The following is a 23,895-nucleotide window of genomic DNA, read 5'->3' as shown; positions in this document are numbered from 1 at the left end:
TTTTGTTCATTGAAATCGCATAATAAATAAAAAAGTTATGGGTTGAGGCGTTTTTTATCAAACAGCCTGTAGGTATAGCATTAACAACGACAAGCCACCAACAACCGGAAGTTACTCTTGTTATACGATTTAAAATACGATCCAGTGTTACCAACTTAAACAGTCCTTCTTGATCACCCCGTATATTAATTAATTCAATCAAAGTAGCTTCTATGTCAAACTTTGTTGACATTTAAGAATCAATGCTGCCTGCCATTCTCTAGCGAATTTTTAACCAAGGTCACTTTTGTAAGTACTAGGCCGACGGATTTTGATTCATGCAAAACCGTCGATAACGGCCGGCGGCATGAAAAAGGATTTATGAAAAATTACAACAAAAAAAATAAGTATGCTTTGACAATCATCTCCAAGAAAATGATGTAAAAAGTGCTACTTTCACTACGATTTTTCGTGTAAAAAAGTGCCACTTTCATTACGATATGCTAAAAATGAAATTTGCAACATGAAACGTGCGTAGAATTGACATTTAAGTGAAGTCCAGATAAATATAATTTTTCTACAACCCTCAAAAAAACGTGACATTTATGCATCGTTATCAAGTCGCAAAGTAGGTATGTAATTTTTGATATTGAAAAAATATTAGTCAAAAAGTTTCCTTGGATGCTAAAACAGTATATTATATACCAAGGTGGAGAAGTTCATGATTATAGCCAGAGCGCCAAGATTAGAGCCCGAGGCGCGCCGAGGGTTGTAAGGCGCGAAGGCTATAAGGGACTTCTTCACCGTGGTTTATATACTATTTTTTTCACTACTAGATACGTTAAAACCCCTTCTGATAATAATTATTAATCAAATTATTTTGTTGGATGCGACGGGTCCGAGTTGTCACTTCTTGACAGTTGGTATGAACATCGTCTACGTTAACCAATGAAATAGACGACAATCTTTCGTTGCTAGGTGACGGTTGTTCCATTATTCACCACTGGTTAATAATGAAAAATTATTTACCTGTCACTGGGCCAACGTAGAAAAACGAAACTTCTCAGTGTTCTATGACAACCGATAACGGTAGACTTTATTACTAGTAGTGAAAAATAGTTATATTTTAGTATCCAAGGAAACTTTTTCACAAATATTTTAGCATCCAAGGAAAATTTTACAAAAATTTAAAAATTCAAAAATTTTAAAATGCGGTTGTAGAAAAAGTAGTGTTTGTATTTCGTGCGCAAGATGATTGTTTTGTTGGCGCATTCGAATGAGTTTGAAGTCTCGACCTGACGATCTCGACCAAAAACTCATTCTCATCCGCCAACAAGAAACAATCATTTTGCGCACTTAATACAAAAGTACAATAACTGTATCCTGTCAGGGGCGGCTTCTCCGGGTAGGCAGGTGAGGCAGTGCCTCACCAAATACTTTACTAACCAAAATCTTTTTTAATAGATAATTTTTGATTTTTTTTAGTATAAAAGTATTTTTATGTTTGTATATATTTATTTTGTACCTACATTGAATTAATTATTATCGAAGAATAACTGTTGCATGTGTTAATTTGATTATGTATTTTGTATTTGGCGCGTTTTGCATTCGGTCCCTTCGCTTCGGACTGCAGAGCCCAGAGCGTAGATTTATTCAGAGCGTTCAGCGTACCGTAGAGGCACCGTAGAATATGCCACTTCATTTTTCCGCCTAAGCTGTGTGGTTGGTGAAATAAAGAACTGAATACCATCAACCCGTCATACACTGTTATTGGTTACTGCGTGTTAGCAAAGTGCAACTCGAGGCAATGCCTCTGTAGTTTTGCCATTTTCATTGTAGTCGTAAAATTTTATTTTATATTAGGATTATTGTGACTATGAGCGATTAACGGACACAATGGTTGTGTCGAAAAGGTTGGGAAGCGGCGCGGGCGTGAATCATGCGTTCCTTCAGCTCGACCTCGAACAGAAGTTGAAATTTAATGTTGTTGTTGTTAAACATTGCGGTTTATTTAGGTTATGCAGAGTAGTGATGGTAAGTAGGTAAGTAGCAATTTAATAAAAATGATCTCAATGGCAAGTACCAGTAAAGAACAAGAGGCGGTTGTCGTTCCTGTTAACGTCGATCTCGATTTTTTGATAAATAAATGCCGATGTTGAAAACTTTCCTACGAAGATAAGTTTTATGTAGATTAAACAGTTATAGAGACCCTGTCCTGATGTAACTGATCTAAGTAAAACTTTGGCAACTACTGGTAAACAGAATAGTGCATTTACTAATTCATGGTAGGTACGGAAAATATGATTGGCTTGTTGGCAGTAAATTACTTAAAAAACTTTTTTTTTAATCTGTTCGTGACTAATAATGAGACAGTGTGGACAAAAACGGGGTATTCTGATTTGAACGATTTAGGGCGTGCATTAGAGAAGCACAGTAAGAGTAAAGAGCATATTGCTTTTGCTTGTAAATTCGTTCTTTTTCGTTTTTTTAGAAAAGTTTAGATAAGAATAGCGTACGGGAAAATCGTGAAATTATCAAGTCTAATTTATATTGCAATTTTTTTGTGCCAGCAAGAGTTGTCGTTTATTTTCCATAATAAACCCAATGCATGATTTTCTTAATGTTACTGTCATTTTCAAAACGTCCAGGTTAGGGAAAAGTGGAACATCTTGAAATTACGTCTCGCCTTTATAATAATAAGCATTATATCCATCACCACCGTTGAACTGGTGCAAGGTCAAAAAAAAAAATAACGCGAAAAAACTGACCAAGTGACTGACCAAAAAAATTGCTGGTGCCTACCCGGTTTTGATCTTGACGAGCCGCTACTGTATCCTGTTCAGGTTGGATTGAACATCAGTGGTGCAAATCGCACACATTTGGCATTAACTTTCATATGAGTTGTCATAGTAACAGGTCAGGTCATTTGCACCACTGATGTTCATTCCAACGTGAGCAGATATTATTTGATGCAACACAATTTCCTTTTTTTTCGGAAATTTTGTTATCAAAGGGTATAGTTTTTTTTATGCCATTACAATCAGAAAAAAAAACTCTAACAGAATCAATAATAGTTATTTATGAATGATATAAGTGTTAAAAGTAAGATTTTATTTTGAGAGAAGGGAAGATTTCGGAACGAGCGCAGCGAGTGCAGAAACCCTTCTAACAAAATAAAATCACTTTTAACACGAATATCATACACATATTTTTTCTACAAACAGTACCATTAAAAGCACTTAAAAAATGAGGTTATGTTAAAAATATAATTGAAAGCAGGACGCAGAACAGCATTGAGTCATGGAGTGTTACCTGTTTCAACACCGTCCCTCGATTGTAGGTAGGTATGTTGACTCAAGTTGCAAAAAACCAATTTGGATTTGCAACAGCATTTTTATGGCATTAGTCGTTTGAAATTACTTTAAAACTGTACTTATATGGGAAATATTCAATCCAAACAATGATTTTTAGGTCCCTTTGTGCCTTTATTTGATTCAAAAATATTGAAAAAATGCTGTTGCCAATGACAAGTGGTTTTTTGCAACTTGAGTCGACTATAGAGCTTATTATTCTGGTATTCATGGGTCTTTCTGTGCTGCTCTGTCAAAACGTCATTGTGACAAACGACTTATCGTTACTTTTAACACTAGTGGAAAAAACTTAATTTTTATGCATGTATGCCGTGTTAAAAATTGACTTTTACTGTTTGTGTTTGATATTCATAAGATTCAAAGCTACATACAATATACCGGACTGCTTGGACTCGAACGATATTGCGTCAGGGCATACAGTACAGGTTTGTGTTTTCTGGTGTATTCTTGGTTGCTGAAGATCGATCGTATGTTTGACGTATTGATTATTTCACTGTGATCGTTGACGCGGAGAGATTGCGGTAGGTTTTTATACATTTTTTGCTAATTTTATTTAGTTGTGAATTATGATTTGTTTTTTTTATTTGAGTTTTTAATGCAACAACATTTTCGAATTTAAATATTCACAAAGTAAAATGTTGCCCGCCCCAGAGGCGTTGATGGGCATACGGCGCGTGTACGAATATGTAAGTTTATATTAATTTTAGAAATATAATGGAAGGAGAACCGGGACCATCTAAACGAGTAAAATATAGCACCTCTCAAAAGAAGCCTCTTACAGACGAGGAACTGCTGGCTAGTTTAGTGTTTGTAGAAAAAAAAATATAGATTACCATTTGAAAAATAAAAGTTGCCCATTGCAAATAAATGGGTAGATGGTATAAAAATTAAATGCTCATTCAGGTTTGTAGTGTTTTTAGAGCCATTTCGTTTTCTGTAGGTATATTTTTTTATTTTTCACTTTACTATAATTGAATGATAACTCCTAGGATACGAAATACGTAAAAATGTTCATAACAACCGGGGCATAATAAGAGGGCGTAATAAGAATAAGCGGGCGGAATGAATTCATAACGCCCTCATCAATTCATAATTGTAACACAAAAGAAAATTTGACAATTATAAATAAACAATTTGTTTTTGTTTCATAGGCTACCAAATGTTGTATTTATGTAGGTAAAGTGTACACAAAGATGCCAGTTCTTTGTCTTTTTTTTTAAAAAAGCCCTCGAGCTGGATTCATCGTTCTCCGGGCGTAATCATCGTTGTAACGCCCTCGGTGCATAAATAGCTATTTTCATTTGGGTTATCAATAGCAAAGTTATAGCGTGGGCCGTTTTTTAAAGACAGCCTGTATATACAGGTGTCCCGAAAATGGCGCACTCACTACCTACTTACTACCTTATCGAGGATGTTTAAATGTACACTTGATTTCAAAAAAAATGCGTACAAGTGCTAAAAGCGATTTTTGTAATATTTTCCTAATGTAAATGGCCCGCTTTAAAGTGTTTCTAGGTAACATGAATTTCATCCGCTAACTTCCTTCTTGCTTATTGATGATTTGGGCTTTTGTCACTTTAATGTTACCATAGAAACAAAGCTATTTTTTTGAAATCAAGTATACATGAAAAAAAAATTCAAAAAAAAAATCAATTATTGCAAAAACGATAGTACAATGTAAACAAAGATATATACCATTCACGATGTTTTGGCATAAGGGGAGGCTATGATTTCATTTTTTAACGTTGGATACATGTTTGATTTCTGTCATCTCTGCTGTCACTAAAGTGCCTGACATGCGGACCTATCAAAATGAACGTAACATGTTGCCGAATTTACCGTAATCATAATTAAGCGACTTTAAAACGTATTGATGGTGTTTGTATTAGACTGCAGGATATATTTTCAGTAAGTTACAATGAAGTCAAGTTTTTTTTTTGTGTATAAATTGAATCGTAGGTGAGTACAAGATAAATATGTAGCAGGAAGAAACAACGACCCAATTGAAATGGCACAGGGTTTTTGTAACACCTATTATAACTTCGCGATAGAGTTGTGAATTTATGGCTTGATCCTGTGATTGATATTGTGAAGAACTTATTTCGGAAGATTGGGCAAAATTAATGTGAAATCTTTCATTTGAAAACGTTCTTCCTTTAATAATTTCATTAGGAGAATCTGACTCGGAATTTGATTGGGATTTTGATGCAGGTAATGATTCAGAATTTACTAATGAAATTATGGAAGTTGAATAGTTTTGTTCTTTTTTGTCATAGACAATGGGTGTGTAAATATTTTGCAGAAAGATTCGAATAAAGTAAGGCTTAATAAGTAGGTACAAGATTTTATACAATCTAGTTTTAGGAATGTTTTGGTTAAAATGAAAAATTCATCGAGAAGTTACTAACTGGTTGGTTAAGACACTGTATAGGTGGGTTATCTAAGTGGTGCATAAATTAACAGGAGCCACTTCGTCTTTCGGTCCCGGTCCCTACTATTCTGTAGTATGTTCAAGTCAGTTTCCTGTTTTGTAAAATTGGATTAAAAATGTGTGAGTATTGTTCTATTGCAAACTAGTAAAACTGACAACAATGCACTAGACAATGACGCAGTTTATAACCTCAAATTTAGAAAACCATAACCAAATTCAACAGACAGGCTTTACTGCCAACTTAAATGCACTTTTTCCACGGCCTCCCCTTATGCCAAAACATCGTGAATGGCATATATACTCGTACATCATTACCTTGCTGTGTTGCCGTAGTGGATTTAAGATAATTTTTACGATTTCCTAAACTTCTAAATTCTCTATTATGCAGGATCGGATGTTGGTAGTGAGTGATCTTGTACTTTGTGATAATATATACGATTAGAGGTCATTTTCATGACAATTTTATTTATTTCGAAATAATTGACCTGTTAAGTGCCACTTTCAAAGACCGCCAAATGAGCAAATAAGTCCAATATAATATTTTTAAAACATTTTTTCCACATTTACGGTAATCTTTTCTACACCGTAGTGCACCGGTAGTGCGCCATTTTCGGGATAGCCTGTATGTATACAGGGTGAAATTGAAATGCATCATAATATGTAAACCATAGAATCTTCAACAAATGAATAAACCGAAAATGTGTTTACAAATTAAATTCATTAAGTCCAGTTTAACTTAATTTCATCCCCAACAAGACGTTTCTGTAAGCCCTAATAAACCGAAACATGAATATCCTCAAAAACGCTTTAAAAACAGAGAGTCACAAAACCTTACTATGAATGAAATAGCCGAAAAGCACTTTAAATACACCGAGCCACAAAAACGTGAAAGAATACTCTGAATGAAAACGTGCTACTAGTACCCGCGATAACGAAACTTTTTGCTGTTTTTTACACGTTACACTCGATAACTTTTTAATCTTATTCCTAACGTAATATCAGTGACGTACTCAACTTTTGGGCTTATCTTGTACATCGAATTTCTGCCCTCATGCGAATGTATAGCGTAAAATTAAATGCACGTGATTTTCACAAATGGTCTGAAGATTCTAGGGTTTTAATATTCTGATGTATATCAATTTCACTCTGTATATATAATAAATGATATATGTACATGAAAAACACAAAGAAAATGAAATAAGTAAAAAAATATATCTTGAGGCAAAAATTTTTAGTTATAGAAACTGTGAAAATAATTAGTTGCTAATTATCAGCTGATAGCGATTAGATAAATATTATTTACTTACCATCCTCCTCTGTTTGACAGTATGTTGGTAGAGCAAAGACTCCTTCGCCAACTTTTGTAAACGCCAATACTTGCAAGCTGTAGTTGGTAAATTTTCTCAGACCAGTGATTACTGTCGTTAAAGCGGTCGTTTTTCTAGTTTCAACTTCATCATTATCTGTACAAAAATGTTACATAACATGAAAAATGTATAATGCAATTATTATATTCTGGTATGTTATACCTCTCCAATTATTATTGTCTAAAACTGGTTCATAAGTTAGTTTGTATCCTTGTAAAAGTCCATTACAATGTTCAGTTGGTGGGGGCTGCCAACTAACTTGTAAAGATTGTGAAGTTAAGGCGGCACATCTTACATCTTCAGGCGGCATACTGGGCACTAAAATTAAAATACAACATACAATTATTTAATAAATTTTGGTCGTGTACATAGCTAACGGTCTTTCAAAGTTTTTATTTGCAATTAAAAATTGTAATATAATGTAAAGCCTGGCGATAATTGAAGCAGCATGTAACAAAACATTATTGCAAAACATTTGGGACCAGCCTAATACAGTTTTGAGTTAGAATTTAAATTCGACTATGAAGAAGAACTTTAAGGCGCGTACAGACTATGCTAGCCGACCTGTAAGGGACTCTACAGACTATGTGAGCCGGGCCGAGCTCATACAGAGTACGCGAGCCGAGCCTGTAATGTAACATGTAATGTTAAAACGCACCAGCGAACCTCCCGCGAATGGGGGTCGTTTTTCTTAAGAATCTTCAATTCGTGACGTAACATGGACAATCTTTCGGAATAATGTGATTTGTAATTAATTGAAAGTTATAAAAATGATAGTATACAGGGTGTTATGGAAGTCCACGTAATAAATTTCATCACTCTTTCAAACAAACATTTTTTAAACATTAATTTTTTTTCATCGAATATTTTTGAAGTGAAAACTTCTTTAGGCGCACTACATACATTTTATTCCTGGGCAGTGAATTAGTTTCATGCGATACGGTAAAATCGTTCGCAGCACAAGCGAAAATCGTTCGCAGCACGACACGGCAAGCTAAAATCTCGGGAGTCGAGATTTTTTGCGGAACGAGCGAAAAACAATCAACTGTGCGTCACTTGTCACTTTTCAGTGTTCATTGTGTTGTGACCTGACTGACCTCAGTGCAGAGCTGCAGGAGTAGCTGTATACACTGCGTTTTTTATTTCGCTGAACATACAATGTAAAATGGCTATGTTCAGTTCTAAAATGGACAAGTCAATTCATTTGAAATAGGTAACCAAACTTACAGATCCCTGAATCCTATGTTCAGTAAAATAAAATAACTCACGGTATAATATACCTGGTTATATATAAACCATAAAGACACGACAAATATTGTAAGTTTACAGGTGGACGTAGGATTTAATACGTAATTCTCAATTATATGGCTTCAACAATTCAACTATTGGAAAAATTTGTGTTGCAAAATGTGAAGAGGAAAATGGACAAATTATCATAATACAGGGTATTGCTATGAAACCTTGTGTTGTGTTCAATATAATAAACCATCGTCAAGAAAATAAAACTGAAACATCGAAACTTATCCTCACAAATTTTGCCAGTCTGTTTACCTCTAAAAGCGGACGTATTGGCAGTTTCTATTGAAAAATACAGAGTTTTGATGTTTATTAGGGGCTATTCTGTATCGAATACGTTAAAAGATCGAATATTAACAGGTCTTTAAATCTGGGAGACAAATTTGCTGTTCTCTAACTTCAGAATAACGGACACCGATAAAATGGTAAAATTTAATTGTTGTGAATTGTTGATTGTGAACAAGATATCTAAAATTATATCTTGATTGTTAACGAGTCCTAGCCCTTGCGGACAGCATTAAAGTTCATATTTGACAGTGTTAGTATTTAATATAAGTGAGGTTAATGTAAACAAGATTAAATGTTGACAAGACAGCAATAATTGTGGAAGGCAAGTATTTGGATTTATTTTTAAAATTTTTGCCTCCTATGTCTGTCACATGCTGTGATCACGTCTGTTGAAAAGTGGTCCAGGTACAGATTATTCAATGTCAAAAACTCAAATTCACCTCATGCAATTATCAATAGTGTAGTGACCCAGTTTAAAATTTAAATTTTAATTCCCGGTACCGCCACGAGAGCGCGCCAAATGTGAAGGTACTCAAGGTTGGTAGAACTGACTAATTTGTATAATAGGTTGCCTCGTTGAAAATTGCGGGGCGGGGGGGAAAGTAACTCGTGACGTAAAATCAACCCAGAAATTTTGGGTGTTCGAATAGAACCTAAGGTTTATAAGCTCCGTGGAGTTTATTGTGTGGCTTTTTGGGCTTTATTCTACCGAGGGAACACCTAATGCATGATCGACAGACTCTGTCGAAAAAGTTTAGTACACTGTGACGTCACGAGTAACTTTTGCGGGGGGAAAAAATTCAAACTATTGCTTTAAATGGCAACGAGGCAACCTATTATACAAATTAGTCAGTTCTACCAACCTTGAAGGTACTATAGTATATCCTCTTGTTAGATGGAAATCGTGGTAGGGAGTATTTAAATTTGATTGGCTAACAGCGAGACGCGTTTATACGAGCAAAGTTTAGGGTTCATGATTTAAAATAAAAACTTCTAAATTATGACTGAAAAAAAAGAAACTATAATGTAATGTTCTTAAAGCTTAATGGAATTGGTAGGCTGGTATCTACAGTTTAAAAAATTTTGAGATATTTTTAATAATAAAATCGCATAAAATGAGAATTTAAGCGTTATTGCCAGATTGTGTTCGTGTAAAGTAGGAAAAATTATATAATTGTTCACATCGAAATGGATAAAACTCTTCATGCGTTCATGCGTTCACCAAACTTAGTAAGTATTATATTTTACTAAGTTAATATTTGTTTTACCCATTATAAATAATATTATCCGCAGGATTTTGCAGGATATGAAACTGACAACAGTGCAGAGGGAATCATTTGAGCATTTGACACTTGACAACTGTCATTGGTATTCGTTTTTGAGATTGGCGTATGGTTTGGTTATCTTTTGGTTCTCCTGTGTTCGTTTTATTTGTCTATTAAAAACCAGTTCTTGTCAGAACTAATCCTTGCTGTGTTTACAGTTTTCGTGGTAAGTTGTATGATGTATGAATGAGAAAACAAAATGATATACTGTTGTATAATAATAATAATAATAATAATAATTTTTATTCAGAAAATACCCATAAATACACAGGTTTAACTTCGTCCATAAAAATACTAATTTTTGTTAACTACATACTTATAAAGTTAAATGTTTACTAACGCTAAAAAATTCATTGTAATTATATAATGGGTTGTTTATTAGAAAATTTTTAACAATCGCTAAAAATACTTTGGTTGGCTGCTCTCTTACTGTTCTTTCGATGGCGTTATAAAATTTAGGTGATAGATACTCAAAGTGCTTTATGGATTTTGTAAGTCTGTGACATGGTAAGTATAAGTTTGTTTTGTGACGGGTATCATGCTGATTAACATCCTGTGCCCTATCAACAGATGACCTTTTTTGCACTACATATTCTAGACACCTATACACGTACAATGAAGACAGAGAGAGTATCTTCAGTTGTATGAACAGCGGTTTGCAGGAATCCCTTTTCTTTGCCCTGGCTAGTAACCGGATGACTTTCTTCTGGAGTCGAAAAAGTCGTTAACACCCACTACTATGTCCCCACAGAATGATACCGTAGTTCATGATTGACTGAAAGTGAGCGTAATACACACACTTTAAAGTTTCATTTGACACGATTTGATTCAAACTTCTGAATAAATATATTTGTCTAGAGAGTTTATTTGCAACTTCACTTATGTGTTCATTCCATGTTAATTTTGAATCTATGACGACGCCCAGAAACTTTTCATGATTAGTCGCATCGTTGCATGTGAAAGATTTCAACGTGAAACGTAGTTGTGCAGTTTTTTCTTCATTTAATGTCATTTTATTCATTAAGAACCACTGTTTTGCTTCACTGTAACTTTACTGAGATTGAGTCTCTACAGCGGCAGGATTGGAATTTACAGATACCAAGGTGGTACCATCTGCATAAAGATATGGAGTTGCTGTTGTTATGTTTGATTCAAAGTCGTTTGCATAGATGATGAATAGTAGAGGACCCAGTATTGACCCCTGTGGAACTCCGATATTAAGCATAACACTGCCAGAGGTCTGAGAGTTATAGAATACTTCTTGTGAGCGGTCATGTAGGTAATTACTGATGAGCTGTAAAGCTTGACTTCTTACACCATAATGTTGAAGTTTCTCTAAAAGTATTTCATGATTTATGCAATCGAATGCTTTGGACAAATCTAGAAATGTAGCCGATAAAATGCTTCCATCTTCATATGTTTGTATTATCCTGTTGACTACTTCCAGTAGAGCTGTTATGGTGGATCTACTTTTTCTGTATCCATATTGCCTTTCAGAGAAGGTATCCTGGCTGACGAACATTATCATCCTTATCACTATGTTAAACTGCAAGCTCTTCGTCCAGGTGATTATCCCCTCAGAGTAGAATTTTGTGAATGGCTACTTGGACGTCACAGAATCGATCCTAGGTTTATTCAAAACATTTTATGGACAGATGAATCATATTTTTCTCAAGACGGCATTTTTAATCAACATAATAATCATATCTGGGCAACTGAAAATCCTTTCGCTGTGCATCCTCGTGCACATCAGCACCGCTTCGGAATTAATTTGTGGGCTGGGGTCATTGATAATAACCTCGTAGGACCTTTTACGCTACCTGCCAGAGTGAATGCAGAAAATTTTCTACAATTTTTACAAAATGACTTTCAAGTTTTGCTTGAAGATTTGCCTCTTGCAATTTTGAGGCAAATGTGGCTACAAATGGATGGTGCCCCTCCACATTTTGGTAGGATAGTACGGGATTGGTGTGACGAGACTTATCCAAATAGATGGATTGGTAGAGGTGGAGCGATTGCTTGGCCCCCCCGATCACCTGACCTTAATCCTTGTGATTTCTTCCTCTGGGGTCACCTCCAAAATTTTGTATATGCTACGCCGATTGCTAACTTAGAGGAATTAACAGAAAGAATCAACGCAGCAGTTAATACCATAAATGTTCCTATGCTTCAAAGGGTTCAAGAGAACATTGTTCGAAGAGCAGCATTGTGCATTGAAGTTGGTGGGAGAAATTTCGAACAGCTATTATAAGATTTAATTGAAACATTTAACTTTTTGTTCAATTTATTGTAAATTAAAATTTTGTTTCATATCCACATGACAGCTTTATTTTTATGCAGGTGACAGAATCTGGCATCAGCATTGGTTTCTTAGATACGGCGAAGTACGTGAATATAATATTTTTTAGAAAAAAAGTGCAATATTGCCAATTTGTACTGTTAGGAAAGCTGTTTAATTTTTAAAAGAATGTTTTTAGACCATTTTTGTGTTGATTTTCACAATACTTCGACAGAAAAGGACATTTAAGTTTCAGTCGTGGGCACTTTTTTTTCATCACCCTGTAGTTCTTCAAATATACTTCTTCTACCGTCGTCATCAAAGGACTGAGGAACAGCATCTTCAGTCTCTGGCGTTCTAACTTCTCGCGGGGGACCACCAATTTCTTGTCAGGTAGGCACCAAGGACGCAGTGTCTCGAGCAGGGTACACCAACCGTAGAAATACGTTATAATTTGGATGAGGCAAACGTCGTGGAAAACGTATTGCATCCTCACGTGCATTGCGCCGGCACTCTCCATAAATTATGAGCATTTCGGCATACTCTGCAGCTGTATACATGATTTCAATACGAAGTTTGACAATTTCGAATGAAATTATAACTTGACGTTGTCAAAATCTTCACAGTTGCCCAAACGTTTACTTGAAATTTCATACCATTCTTACTAGAATTATGTTGCTAGGCAATTCAAACCGTTGGTAAAATTTACGTGAAATTCAAATTAACAGCGTTCTTCTGATTGGTCAACTTTAATTATTCATTACAAAAAATCGATTATATCCTGTCTTTTTTTTAAACGCTATTGCTTTCAGTTATCACCAAGGAAAACGCACTGTAAATTTGATCCGCGAGTTCTGGGACACCCTGTATGATATACAGGATGTATTTTAAAAATATGCCGAAATTTTACCTACGAGGTTGTGGGACAACGTAGAAGACTAAAAGCAGTTTACCTCAAGAATTAAATGTCAATTTATTTTTTGACGGAATTTTTTTTCCGAGTTCTACATGAAGCCAGTAACTCGCGGTCAAAGTTTGGCAGGACATTTACTTAACACCCTGTATACATCCGACCTTGGAAAAGGTCATGTAGTTCTAATTTTTTAATATGTTGTTTGGACTTCAGCCAACAGTAAAAAATCAAATTTGCAATTTCGAAATACAGCGTGATCAGCAATGACTGAGTCTGTTGGCAATGAAACAATTGAAAATACTGGTGATTTTTGTCTAGTAATTGGCACTGACCACGCACTGACCGGATTTTTTAACTTGAGATGACATTAAAAACATTCTTGGTTATGCAGGTTATGTTTATACTATTACAAAAATGAACCTTCGTTGGTAAATTTTAAATTTGCCAAATTTCATTGTTACCAACAGACTCAGTCATTCTTGATCACCCCGTACATGTGCACCCTGCGTGGTAGTCAAAAAACAGTGAAATTTTCGCACTATTTTCAGTTTTTGCTCAATATCTCCTAAGGTATGAGAAAAAGTTGAACTTACCTTTTTTAAACTAGATTAAATTTACTACAATTTGAGGCCTAAGTGAGCTCTGTGCGTCCAGTAGTTTCAAAAATTGGGTCTTTTTTTCAAAAAGTGAAAAAGTTTTGTTTAGGTCTCTTATTTTGTTGAATATCGTCAAAAATACTCCTCCCACGAGAAAAGTAATGAACTCTCCAATTTATGAAATTTTTCTTTGTACTTAACATTTTTACGAAATTTTTACGTAATTCAGATACACCCTGTATGTTTAGCTAGAGTTTGAGCTCCGACGGGCACCTGACCTCGCATATGTTTACCATGAACACCATTCCTACGGTCCACCGTGCTAGCACAGCGCTGGAGATTCCATGGCAATGTGTCAATCCACTGTAGGTTTTCGTAAACCCCATTAGCTCCTGCTTAATTGTCAAGTCTGACCCCAGGCCGGACCAAAACTTATTCGATTGGCGAATTGTAAAATCTCCTTCTGTGAAGACCTTAAACTCAGTTGGGTCCATCCGCTGTTCTAGAGCCATCATATCTTGCAGATATAAGTGAACAGAAATAGTGACCAGCTGAATGAAAAAAAGGTAGCATTTTATATATTATAGAGGTGAAGGTTCCAATCACCCGCACGTTCTACCTGGATGAATAGTTTTACGAGAGTAGGCATGGGAAAATATTGGATCCATAGCTTTGATGTTGGACCATTATAAACTAGGCAAAAATGAATAGGGAATTTTTCCATTTTTAAATTTTTTATAAATACCGTTTAAAATTTGTAATGAAATGTGTTACAAATATATTAATCGTGGGAGGATTGGGGCAATTATTTTGCTTTCCAAGTAAAATTGTGGAATTCCCTATTCATTTTTGTCTAGTTTATTCCAATTTATGCAATTTGGGTCTTAGTCTGATTTTCCTTTGCAAACAGTATAAGAGACCTCTCACTCTTAGGTAGCTTATTCTCAGTTTCGGCTCTTTCCTTTCCAGTCAAGTCTACCTCATCCAAAATAATGCTAGCAAACATTAGGTTAGTAAAAATATGTGCTCGTACACCCCGTGAATAGGGATGATCATTCAGCATTTTGTCCACGCTGTGATCTGGATAAATAGTCATAAGTAGCGCCTTCAAGCAAGTATTGCGCCAATACAACCCATGAATGACATCAGGAGATGGAACCATCCAAGCCTCACAACTACACAGCTTAATTCAGAATGTCGGCCACCCTCAACAATATCATCTCTGGCTTTAATGAACAGTGGTTGATCAAAAGTAACGAAGCAGGTTTTTTGAGAATGACCTTTGCTTCTTTCATTGGCTTCAAAAAGTGACGTGAACACTGGATCGTAATCAGTAGGTGGGGCCTGGATGAATGAGAGGTAAATAATTCTTGACGATCAAAATCAAGACCACTTGTCACCTGTTCAATGAACCTATTCCAACCAGGCCTACTTGGGGTGTTCGCCGATTTTCCATACAATCAGAACAAGTCTGGCGCTGGGGGTAGTATTTTCATAGACTGCCTTTAAGTTGTTAACCATATATATTAAATTAACTTAAAATAACTTATTTGATCGGTATACGATATACGTGATGTTTGAGGTGCTCAAAACTTGTTTTCATTTATTTTTTCCAAATTCCTTTTTTCGAGGTTTTTGGTTATATGCCACTTTTGAGAGAAGCATTGGACCTTCAGGTGACGGTCAGAGCTCAATTTAAAGCTAAGTAAATATAGTTCAAGTTCATTACCCATGACTTTTCTCATGGGAGGAGTATTTTTGACGACATTTAATAAAATAAGTCGTAAAAAACTTTTTCACTTCTTGGAAAAAATACCCAATTTTTGAAGAGCAATACCTCAGAAATTACTGGACGCACCAAGCTCAATTAGGCCTTAGATTGTAGCAAATGTAATCTAGTTTAAGAAAGGTAAGTCCTTCAAAGTTGCAAATTTGGTTTTTTACTCTTGGCTGAGGTCCAAACAACATATCCAAAAATCAAAACTACATGACCTTTTACAAGGTCGGACCCATTTTTATGTCTACAATTATAATTGAGTTTCATCAAGAATCTTTGATGAAATTTGTAAAGTGATGATAAAATACTGCCTGCAACTGATTCAGGAGTCAACAAGGGCTTAAACCAACAAAGTAAAAATACTGTAATTATGTGTAAAAGAATGAAATGAAACATCGAAGAAGTTGCTCGAAATGCCTGCGATCGCTTGCAATGCAAGCTTCAGTACGACGTATCCAAGAAAGCCGAACTCGATTCAGAATTCACAAATTTCCTGAGCGGCGTTTTAAACATAATGAGGAGGTGCACCACTCATGAAAGTACCACATTTTTCGTCAAATTGCTAGAGGAATTTCCTCGATTAATTGGGGCAAAACTTCGTTTAAAAATTGAAGGTAACCGTCTGCATTCAAACGGCGAGGTAAAACTGAGGTGATTTTCAATAATCCCAACCCACACTTTAATTAAAATGATTCCTGGAAGCGACGCTCTTGGATTTCAGGAGGAATGTCTTTTTCTGCAGCTAAAATGCGATCTTCTCGTTGGCGGTGAAGATCACGCTTATTCATTTCGAAATGCCCGAAATGGCGAAGATGCCGCACAATGTTTACAAAGGTTTGTGCATTGGGAAATATCAATATTTATACTGGGTGCCCCAAAATTCGCGGAACAACGTAGTAGTACGTTGTTAAGTAGTCATTAAGAGATCAGGTAAAAATGTTTAAAAAAATCAATCTTCTTTTTTGTAGAAGATATGGACCTATTCGTTACACTAAATGTGGCAACATTTAAAAACATTCTATGCATCCCAATAGTCTGCAAATATTTCATTTTAGTTGTATCTATGGAAATGAGAGGGAAAAATCAAAGCCGTGTTGCCGTACGCTATTTGAGGTAAAAAGAACATAAAATTACTACTTGGAAATGCTGGCAATAATGAAGAAAATAATTGCAAACCTGATCACAATCGTTCAAAATTATTAGGCCACTGGCTAGTAAAAGACAAATAGTCAAAAAAAAATTTAATATTTAAAATAAATGATATCAAAGCTGCACCTTTTGGGCCACCATATCTTCAATCCTAAGAGGTATAGAATTTTTTAATTATTTTTCTCGTTATTTTCTAACATGAATTGACATTGCCTCATTGAGTTGTTCCGCGAATTTTGGGGCACCCAGTATAAGGCATTATTGGCTCAACCGTTGCTTTTTGTGGGGTTCTAGCACAGGTTCAAATATCTGCACAACCTTCAAAGTCACCTTGTATACTGTAATGATCCGAATAGGTCCGTCAAATTAAGAACTTGTAATTTTTTTTATTTTTAAATTTTAAAATCAGTTCAACCAAACTTTCTTAGAACCGTTTATTTTTGGACGGAAATGCTGGTCAGTTGTAAATTTTATTTTCTGGGTGCCTTTGTCGGCAAGAGTGGTACCACAGCCCTCAAGTGAAATCTGCTGGCCTTTCTTTGAAAATATAGATACGCGGCCGGGGCAAACCATAGCCCAAGGGGAACAAGTGTTCAGGGGAAAAGAAACGTTGCAATCAATTACATGTTCGACAATTTGGGTGGTCCAGTTAAAATCAGGGGATAATTGAATTAATGAATTTGAAGTTAGCAGGTTTCAAATTGAGAGAACCACACAATCAATGTTCATTAGGTTAATTTACTTTTTTAGCATTCTCAAATTTGTGACATATTTGTAATTAAAGGGCGAGAATTGCAAATTAGCAAATTTTTAGTTAGAACAGTAACAAAGCAAAGTAGAAAGCAAGGTAGAAAACACAGATAACAGAGTAACGGTAAAGCCAGGTAGTCGTACCGTATGTTTCAAAAAATTTCTGGTCAAGTAGGTTCTGAAAAATAAAAGCATTAAAAACGTATGGCTTAGCTTCTCAAATAATAATTGAACTGTCAAAAACGTCATTAATCGCCATAATAATTTTGTTCCCAAAATTTTATCTATGAAAATGTTTTTCACTCCTGAACAACAGATATTCATGATTGAACCTTATTTTCGCAATGGTTACACACTTCACACATTTCGAGAAAGTGGCAGTGTTCAGCGGAAGTGCTCGACCTAAAGTTCGTACTGAGGAAAATATTGAGACTGTCGAAGGTCAAATGGAAGACGAACCCCAATTATCTCTCAGGCAACTGTCGCAGCAGACTCAGTTATCAGTGTCAACTTGTCAAAGAATTGTTCGAAAGGATCTTGATTCTTGATGATTCAGTAAAAGCTGAAAGGTACCGAAACAAGATTCTTGATGTTTTCATCACTCAACTCCAACTCGCTCAGGGGTATTTCAATAAGACGGGGGGACGGGGCTACAGCACGGGAGACTCTTCGTTATTTATGGCAATTTTTTGACGATAGGTTGATCCATCGAGATCTCTGGCCTGCACTTTCAATGTGCATCGAAGCTTAAGACTATCACTTTCAACACTTGCTCCAGAGTAATTTAAAACACATTATTGGGTAATCGTGTAGTTTACGTCGCCCAAACTGTGCATCACTTCGCGCATCGGGCTAAATGTGTACAGCGTTGCCAGACTTCTTTATTTGTATCGAATAAGAGAAAATTCACAATTAAGATCACGTGACGGTGATTTTAATTATACAATTATACTCTGTGCAGGAGCCCCTCCACCATCCATTGTTTCAAAACAAAGTTAAAAAAAAGCACACTAAACCAGGGAAACAGATCAATTAACAAACGCATTGGAGTCGTCCACTTCCAACTAAAAGACGCGCTCAATTCTAATTAACATCTGGCAACAATGCAGAGTCTATGGGGCTGCGCGTATGAGATGCGCTGTTTGGGCGACGTAAACTACAAGATTAGAAGATTACCCATTATTGTTAATTGTTGTTTATTTATTTATTGCTATTACATTCCTGTTTACACATATTGCGCGGTTTTATTTATTTTTGTTGATCTGCATTCATAACCTAACTTTAACCCAGGTCCCAGAGAGACTTTAACTCCTTTAACCTGTTTACCTGTTACACAAAGGTCGAAGACCGTTCGTGGCGGCAAAATTAAATATTCAGCCAACGCAAATTCTCGTAGAATCGTAAGAAAATAACCGTTCTCAAGCATTTCCTGAAATTGTCATTTTATAACAGTTCGTTCCAAACAATTATTGTGATAAACACATTTACGCCTGGATTATTCAAGTTACGCCATACGTTTTTAATGCTTTTGTTTTTCAGAACCTACTTGATCAGAAATTTTTTGAAACATACGGTAGAAATCAGAGGTGTGAGTGACACACACACAGAGAGAGAGAGAATGAAAATTACGAATTAATTTGAACAGTTTTGGGGAATCAAACCAATGTACTTAAAACAATTTTTAGAAGTAGTAGACCAACGGAATTTACCTGCATGACATGACATTTGCGTAACAGCGTTTCAAGCCCAATTTAGATTTCAAAATAATGTTGTATAGAGTCAGTGTTCCTGTTTAATTCTGTTTGTTTCTTGATGTTGAGGTTTATTATTGTATAGAGTCAGTAATTTAGTGTTCTTTTTCAGAGTTCTAATTCAACAACAAATTATGTACATTCGGTTTGGTCCTAACAAATGTCTAAATTTAAACATTTAAAATAATGGTGGAAAACGGAAACTGTAACTTCAAAAGTTCTAGAGATATCGAAAAGGTGTCGCGATCGGTGTAAAGTCGTACCGAGCTGATTGGTCACTTTGGTCAAGTAGGGGTTGCCAAAGTGGAGTGCTCGAGAAATTATAAAACCGAATGCGGAACGAAAAAGAGGTCTTTTTTGATTCACTCGGGTTTTGAATTCCAAAGTAGCGAAAAGTACGTTCAGTACCGCCAGCAATTAATTGGTGACCACGTGTTCTACATTTACAAGGTAAATTAATTTTTTCTAATTCTTGTACTTGCTCTGGAGTCGCGGTTTAACTATTCACACAACATTAGTTCCTTATCGTGTTAAAATAAAGATCCTATTATTTTCTTCGAGCATTTGATAACCACATGACGATTTTGAATCTTGAATTAATTTCTTTATCGCAAAGTATGTGATCTTCTTGCATTTACCGAACTAGTATACACTCATTATAAAACATTTCCATTCATTACTTATATCTTGGAGTCTCGAATTCGGGAAGCTACCGCCAGTGTTCGTCGCACTCAATTAGCTGTGGTCCGGCGTAAGAGCACAAAATTAGCCGCGTCACCCACAAGGGGGCCAACGACCAAACTAGGCCAGCTGACACGTGAAGAGAGGTATCCTTTGGCCCTGTCAGAACCTTTTTCCCTTTTATTTTCGACCACCGGAATAGACCAGGGTGATCTATGAGATTCCAGGGCATCGGGTCGGGTTCAATTAAATTGTGAGGTAACTTAAATCTACCTCGGATCACATAGTTCGCATCTCAAACTCGTGTAATGCTATTCGCGCCAGAAACTTCTGTATTTGCCCAGCGTAGTGATTTATTCATGAGTCAAATCTCAATTTGCGAGCCGCGAATCAAATCTACCTGAGTCAAATGTCCACTAACTTCTGTAATTAAATTCATTTATTTATTCCTATCATTTGTTGGCACCAAACACCACCATACACGATTATTTGTTAAATAAAATTTAAGTGAAGTGTGCTCAATCGTTTTAATTCCATTTTTGAAAAATCTTCCGAAGATATGATCCCTCGTTAGAACCTAATTAAACCAAATGAAAATAAACACAACGTAGGATCAGTAGTCAATTATTCACACACATTTTTCGTTATTTGCAAGTTCCGCCACCAACAATACACCGATTAGGGGCAAAAGGTTACAATACTGACTGTCCCAAAATTCGCGGAACAACTCAATTAGGCATTGTCAACTCAAGTTAGAAAACAATGAGAAAAATAATTAAAAAATTCTATACCTCTTAGATTTGAAGATATGGGCGCTCAAAAGTTGCAGCTTTGATGTAATTTATTTTAAATATTAGGGTGTCCAGAAAGTTCTGAGCGTTTTTGTGGTATTCATTTTTTAAATGCACATAATTTTAACACTTTTTCTATATTTATTCCATTTTTTAGATTGAGTGTCTTCTTGATCATTGAAAATTGGCAAAATATACTAGTAAAATACTTTCCGAATAGGATTTGATTTGTTTTTAATTGGACCATATCAAAAAAGGTTGTAAGCGAACTCATAAATTTCCCGTGACTTTCCTGATAATAGGTTTGAAACAACTTCTTGTGCAGTTTGAGCCACGTCCGGTGGTGTACTGTGTACTGGATAATTCTTCAAACATTTTTGTTCAGGGTAAATTTTTACTTGCTTGCAACAGTTTGACGTTGATTTGAAAAAAACAACTAAACACGTAAACAAAACAAAAGCCAAAATTGACTCTTTGGTTACACGAATATTTCAATAAAACGCTGGCTTTATTTAAATATGCCTATGAGTTTCTCACTTCTCATGATACGGGTCCTTTACTTGGTTGGAGAAAAAATAGTATGTGTTATTCGGATTAAAAGTGACTTTTTTTGACTTGCAATTATTGCAGTGGCTCGGCTACACTTCGCTTCGCCTCGCTATGCAAACAAATTGCTCGTCAAAAAAGTACCACTTTTAATCCTTATAACACAATATACTATTGACTATTTGTCTTTTACTAGCTAGGGGTACAGTTGGCTTAAAAAAAAACGGGAAATGAAATTTGACTTAATGTGAATTGGAAATTTAACTTGTCAATTTATGTCAATTTGTGTCTGTATGACAGTATTTGTACTGTATTTGCATAACTGACATTTCTGACACATAAGTGCAGTTTTTTAACCTAAATTCGAAAAGGCCGTTTCAAACTATAAAAATTTAATAAAATCTGACAGAACTTTTTCTGACAGTTCCCGTTTTTTTTGAAGCCAACCGTATAATAATTCTGAACAATTGTGATCAGGTTGCAATTACTTTCTTCATTGCTTCCAGCATTTCCAAGTAGTAATTTTATGTCCGTTTTGCCTCAAATAGCGTATGGCAACATGGTTTTGATTTTTCTCTCTCATTTCATGGATACAACAAAAATGAATTATTTGCAGACTATTGGGATATGATTGGGACACATAGAATGTTTTTAAATGTTGCCACATTTAGTGTAACGAATAGGTCCAAAAAGAAGATTGATTTTTTTAAACATTTTTACCTGATATTTTAATGACTACTTAAAACGTACTGCTAAGTTGTTCCGGGAATTTTGGGGCACCCAGTATTGACTGGACTATAATGTGTGGGCTGGAATAATTGATGACCGCTTGGTAATAACTTTAGTTTTAGATAAAACCTTTCCTTCCGGAATTATTAGAAGACATCGATCTAAAATTGAAGAGACAAATATGGTTTCAGCATGACGGTGCCCCTTCACACAATTCAAGGTTAACCCAGCAAGTACTGAATACATGGTATTCGCATAGGTGAATCGGTCGAAGAGGTCCTGTAGCTTGGCCTCCAAGATTTCCAGATCTCACGTCAGTGGATTTTTTTCTGTGGAACCAATTTAAAGACTTCATATACCGTGAGCCAGTGGCCACTTTGGAAGAATTGGAAAACAGACTCTGACACCTGAGATGTTACGAAATGTTTAAAATAACTTGCTGCGACGAGCACTTCTGTATATTGGAGTAGATGAAAGGCAGTTTGAACATCTTATGTGAAATTAATTGTTATTGAATACCTACGATGGTTTCTAATAATGGTAATAGTTTTCTTTTGTGATTTAGGAACGTCAGTATTGTGAAAAAAATCATTCAAACTTCATTAACAGATTTTTAGATTTTTTACATGGCGCACTTTCAACGTCCTTAAGTTCAATAAATTGAAAAATTGTCTCCTCATTGGTCAATTTTAATAGTCTCTAACTCTAACTCTTAAACCGTTGAAGCCTGGACATTTTTTTTACAAATATGAGTTTCTTTAACGATCTGTATCTGCCCTACAATGGTATGACACTAATTCTGGGATACTCAGTATACAGGGGGTATTACACGAGTTATAATGTGCCCGACGGAATTGAAAATGCAACCCACAATACATTTGCAAAATAAACGTGGATATTTGTTTTTTGGCATACTGTGGAGTTTCGTAAATTTTGACATATTTAAGTATCATTCGCTTGGTTAAATGAAATTGTGAAAAAACAAAGAGTTTTTGGGAAAACGTTTATTGTCTGCATAAACGCGCCACCGCAGAAGCATTTTTATTACATTCGCCATAAATCAGGATCATGTCTGTTTTCTTATCGTTCGAATACATTTTAATCGTCGTATTTTAACTTTTTCGTAAATGTTAATTGTGACAAATAAAATAATTGGAAGCAAAGCCATCCCATGGATTCATAATTTCATTTTAAAACAATACGATATTTAAAATAGCCACGTTACTTTTGGAAATGTATTCACGAGTGTGAGATACTTTCCATAGTGATAATATCGAGCGATTAAATTAATTTCTAATCGAGTCATCCGTGAATTTAAATCCGTATGTCTTTTGCGATTGATATGTCGAGATCTAACCTGTGTTTCAAGCCGAGTTTATTGGAAGTGTGGAGTATAAATAACGACATACGATTTCGGAGTCATGGATAACTCGATTACAAATTAATTTGATCACTCTTTATAAAAACGAGATTAGGAATGTTTAAAAAAAACAAATTCGCACCGCAGATGGGAACTCCTGCGAACAATACAGGATGATTCACGAGGAATAATGAGGCTGACCAAATTCTCGATACAACCTGTAATCTGATTTTAAAAGTTGTGCAGCTATTTTAACAAGAGATAGTACGTGTTAAAAGAAGGCAAATAACCCAACTTGCCTTAACGGTGCAATCAACAATTACTTAGATAAGGGGCGGCTACTTGGTATAAATATTTCGAAGGTATTGCGCATACACGAGCCGAGTTCTGTGAGTGCAGAACGAGTTTTCATGTGTTATTCGCATTGGTTAAGCTTACAGAGTTCGTCGATTTTCTTGAAAACCTGTGTTTCTTAATTTTAAAATGCGTTGTACAGTGTATGGATGTTGTACTGACA

General features: G+C 35.5%; 1 protein-coding gene and 1 long non-coding RNA gene across 17 annotated transcripts in view; one reads left to right on the top strand and one right to left on the bottom strand.

Moving 5' to 3' along the window:
- Window positions 1–23,895, bottom strand: part of Dscam2 (Down syndrome cell adhesion molecule 2) — a 431,544-nt gene that overhangs the window by 150,977 nt on the left and 256,672 nt on the right. For 14 of the 16 annotated variants that reach the window (XR_011156457.1, XR_011156456.1, XR_011156459.1 and 11 more), the window contains 2 exons: window positions 7,311–7,466; window positions 7,089–7,244 (listed from right to left, as the gene is read on the bottom strand). The exons of the other annotated variants lie outside the window; for them this stretch is intronic. Coding sequence is in view for 10 of the 14 variants with exons in the window: in XM_069036617.1 (XP_068892718.1) it covers window positions 7,089–7,244; window positions 7,311–7,466 (312 nt within the window). In the remaining 4 variants the exon portion in view is untranslated. The remainder of the gene's footprint in view (window positions 1–7,088; window positions 7,245–7,310; window positions 7,467–23,895) is intronic. 16 annotated transcript variants of the gene reach the window in all.
- On the top strand, window positions 5,032–5,684 carry LOC138122377 (uncharacterized). Its single transcript, XR_011156463.1, has 2 exons — window positions 5,032–5,258; window positions 5,310–5,684. It is a non-coding gene; the product is annotated as an uncharacterized lncRNA (long non-coding RNA).

This window comes from Tenebrio molitor, chromosome 1 (genome assembly GCF_963966145.1).
Source record: "Tenebrio molitor chromosome 1, icTenMoli1.1, whole genome shotgun sequence".
In the NCBI taxonomy this organism is placed as follows: domain Eukaryota; kingdom Metazoa; phylum Arthropoda; class Insecta; order Coleoptera; family Tenebrionidae; genus Tenebrio; species Tenebrio molitor.
This window is presented reverse-complemented; position numbering and strand designations above follow the sequence as displayed.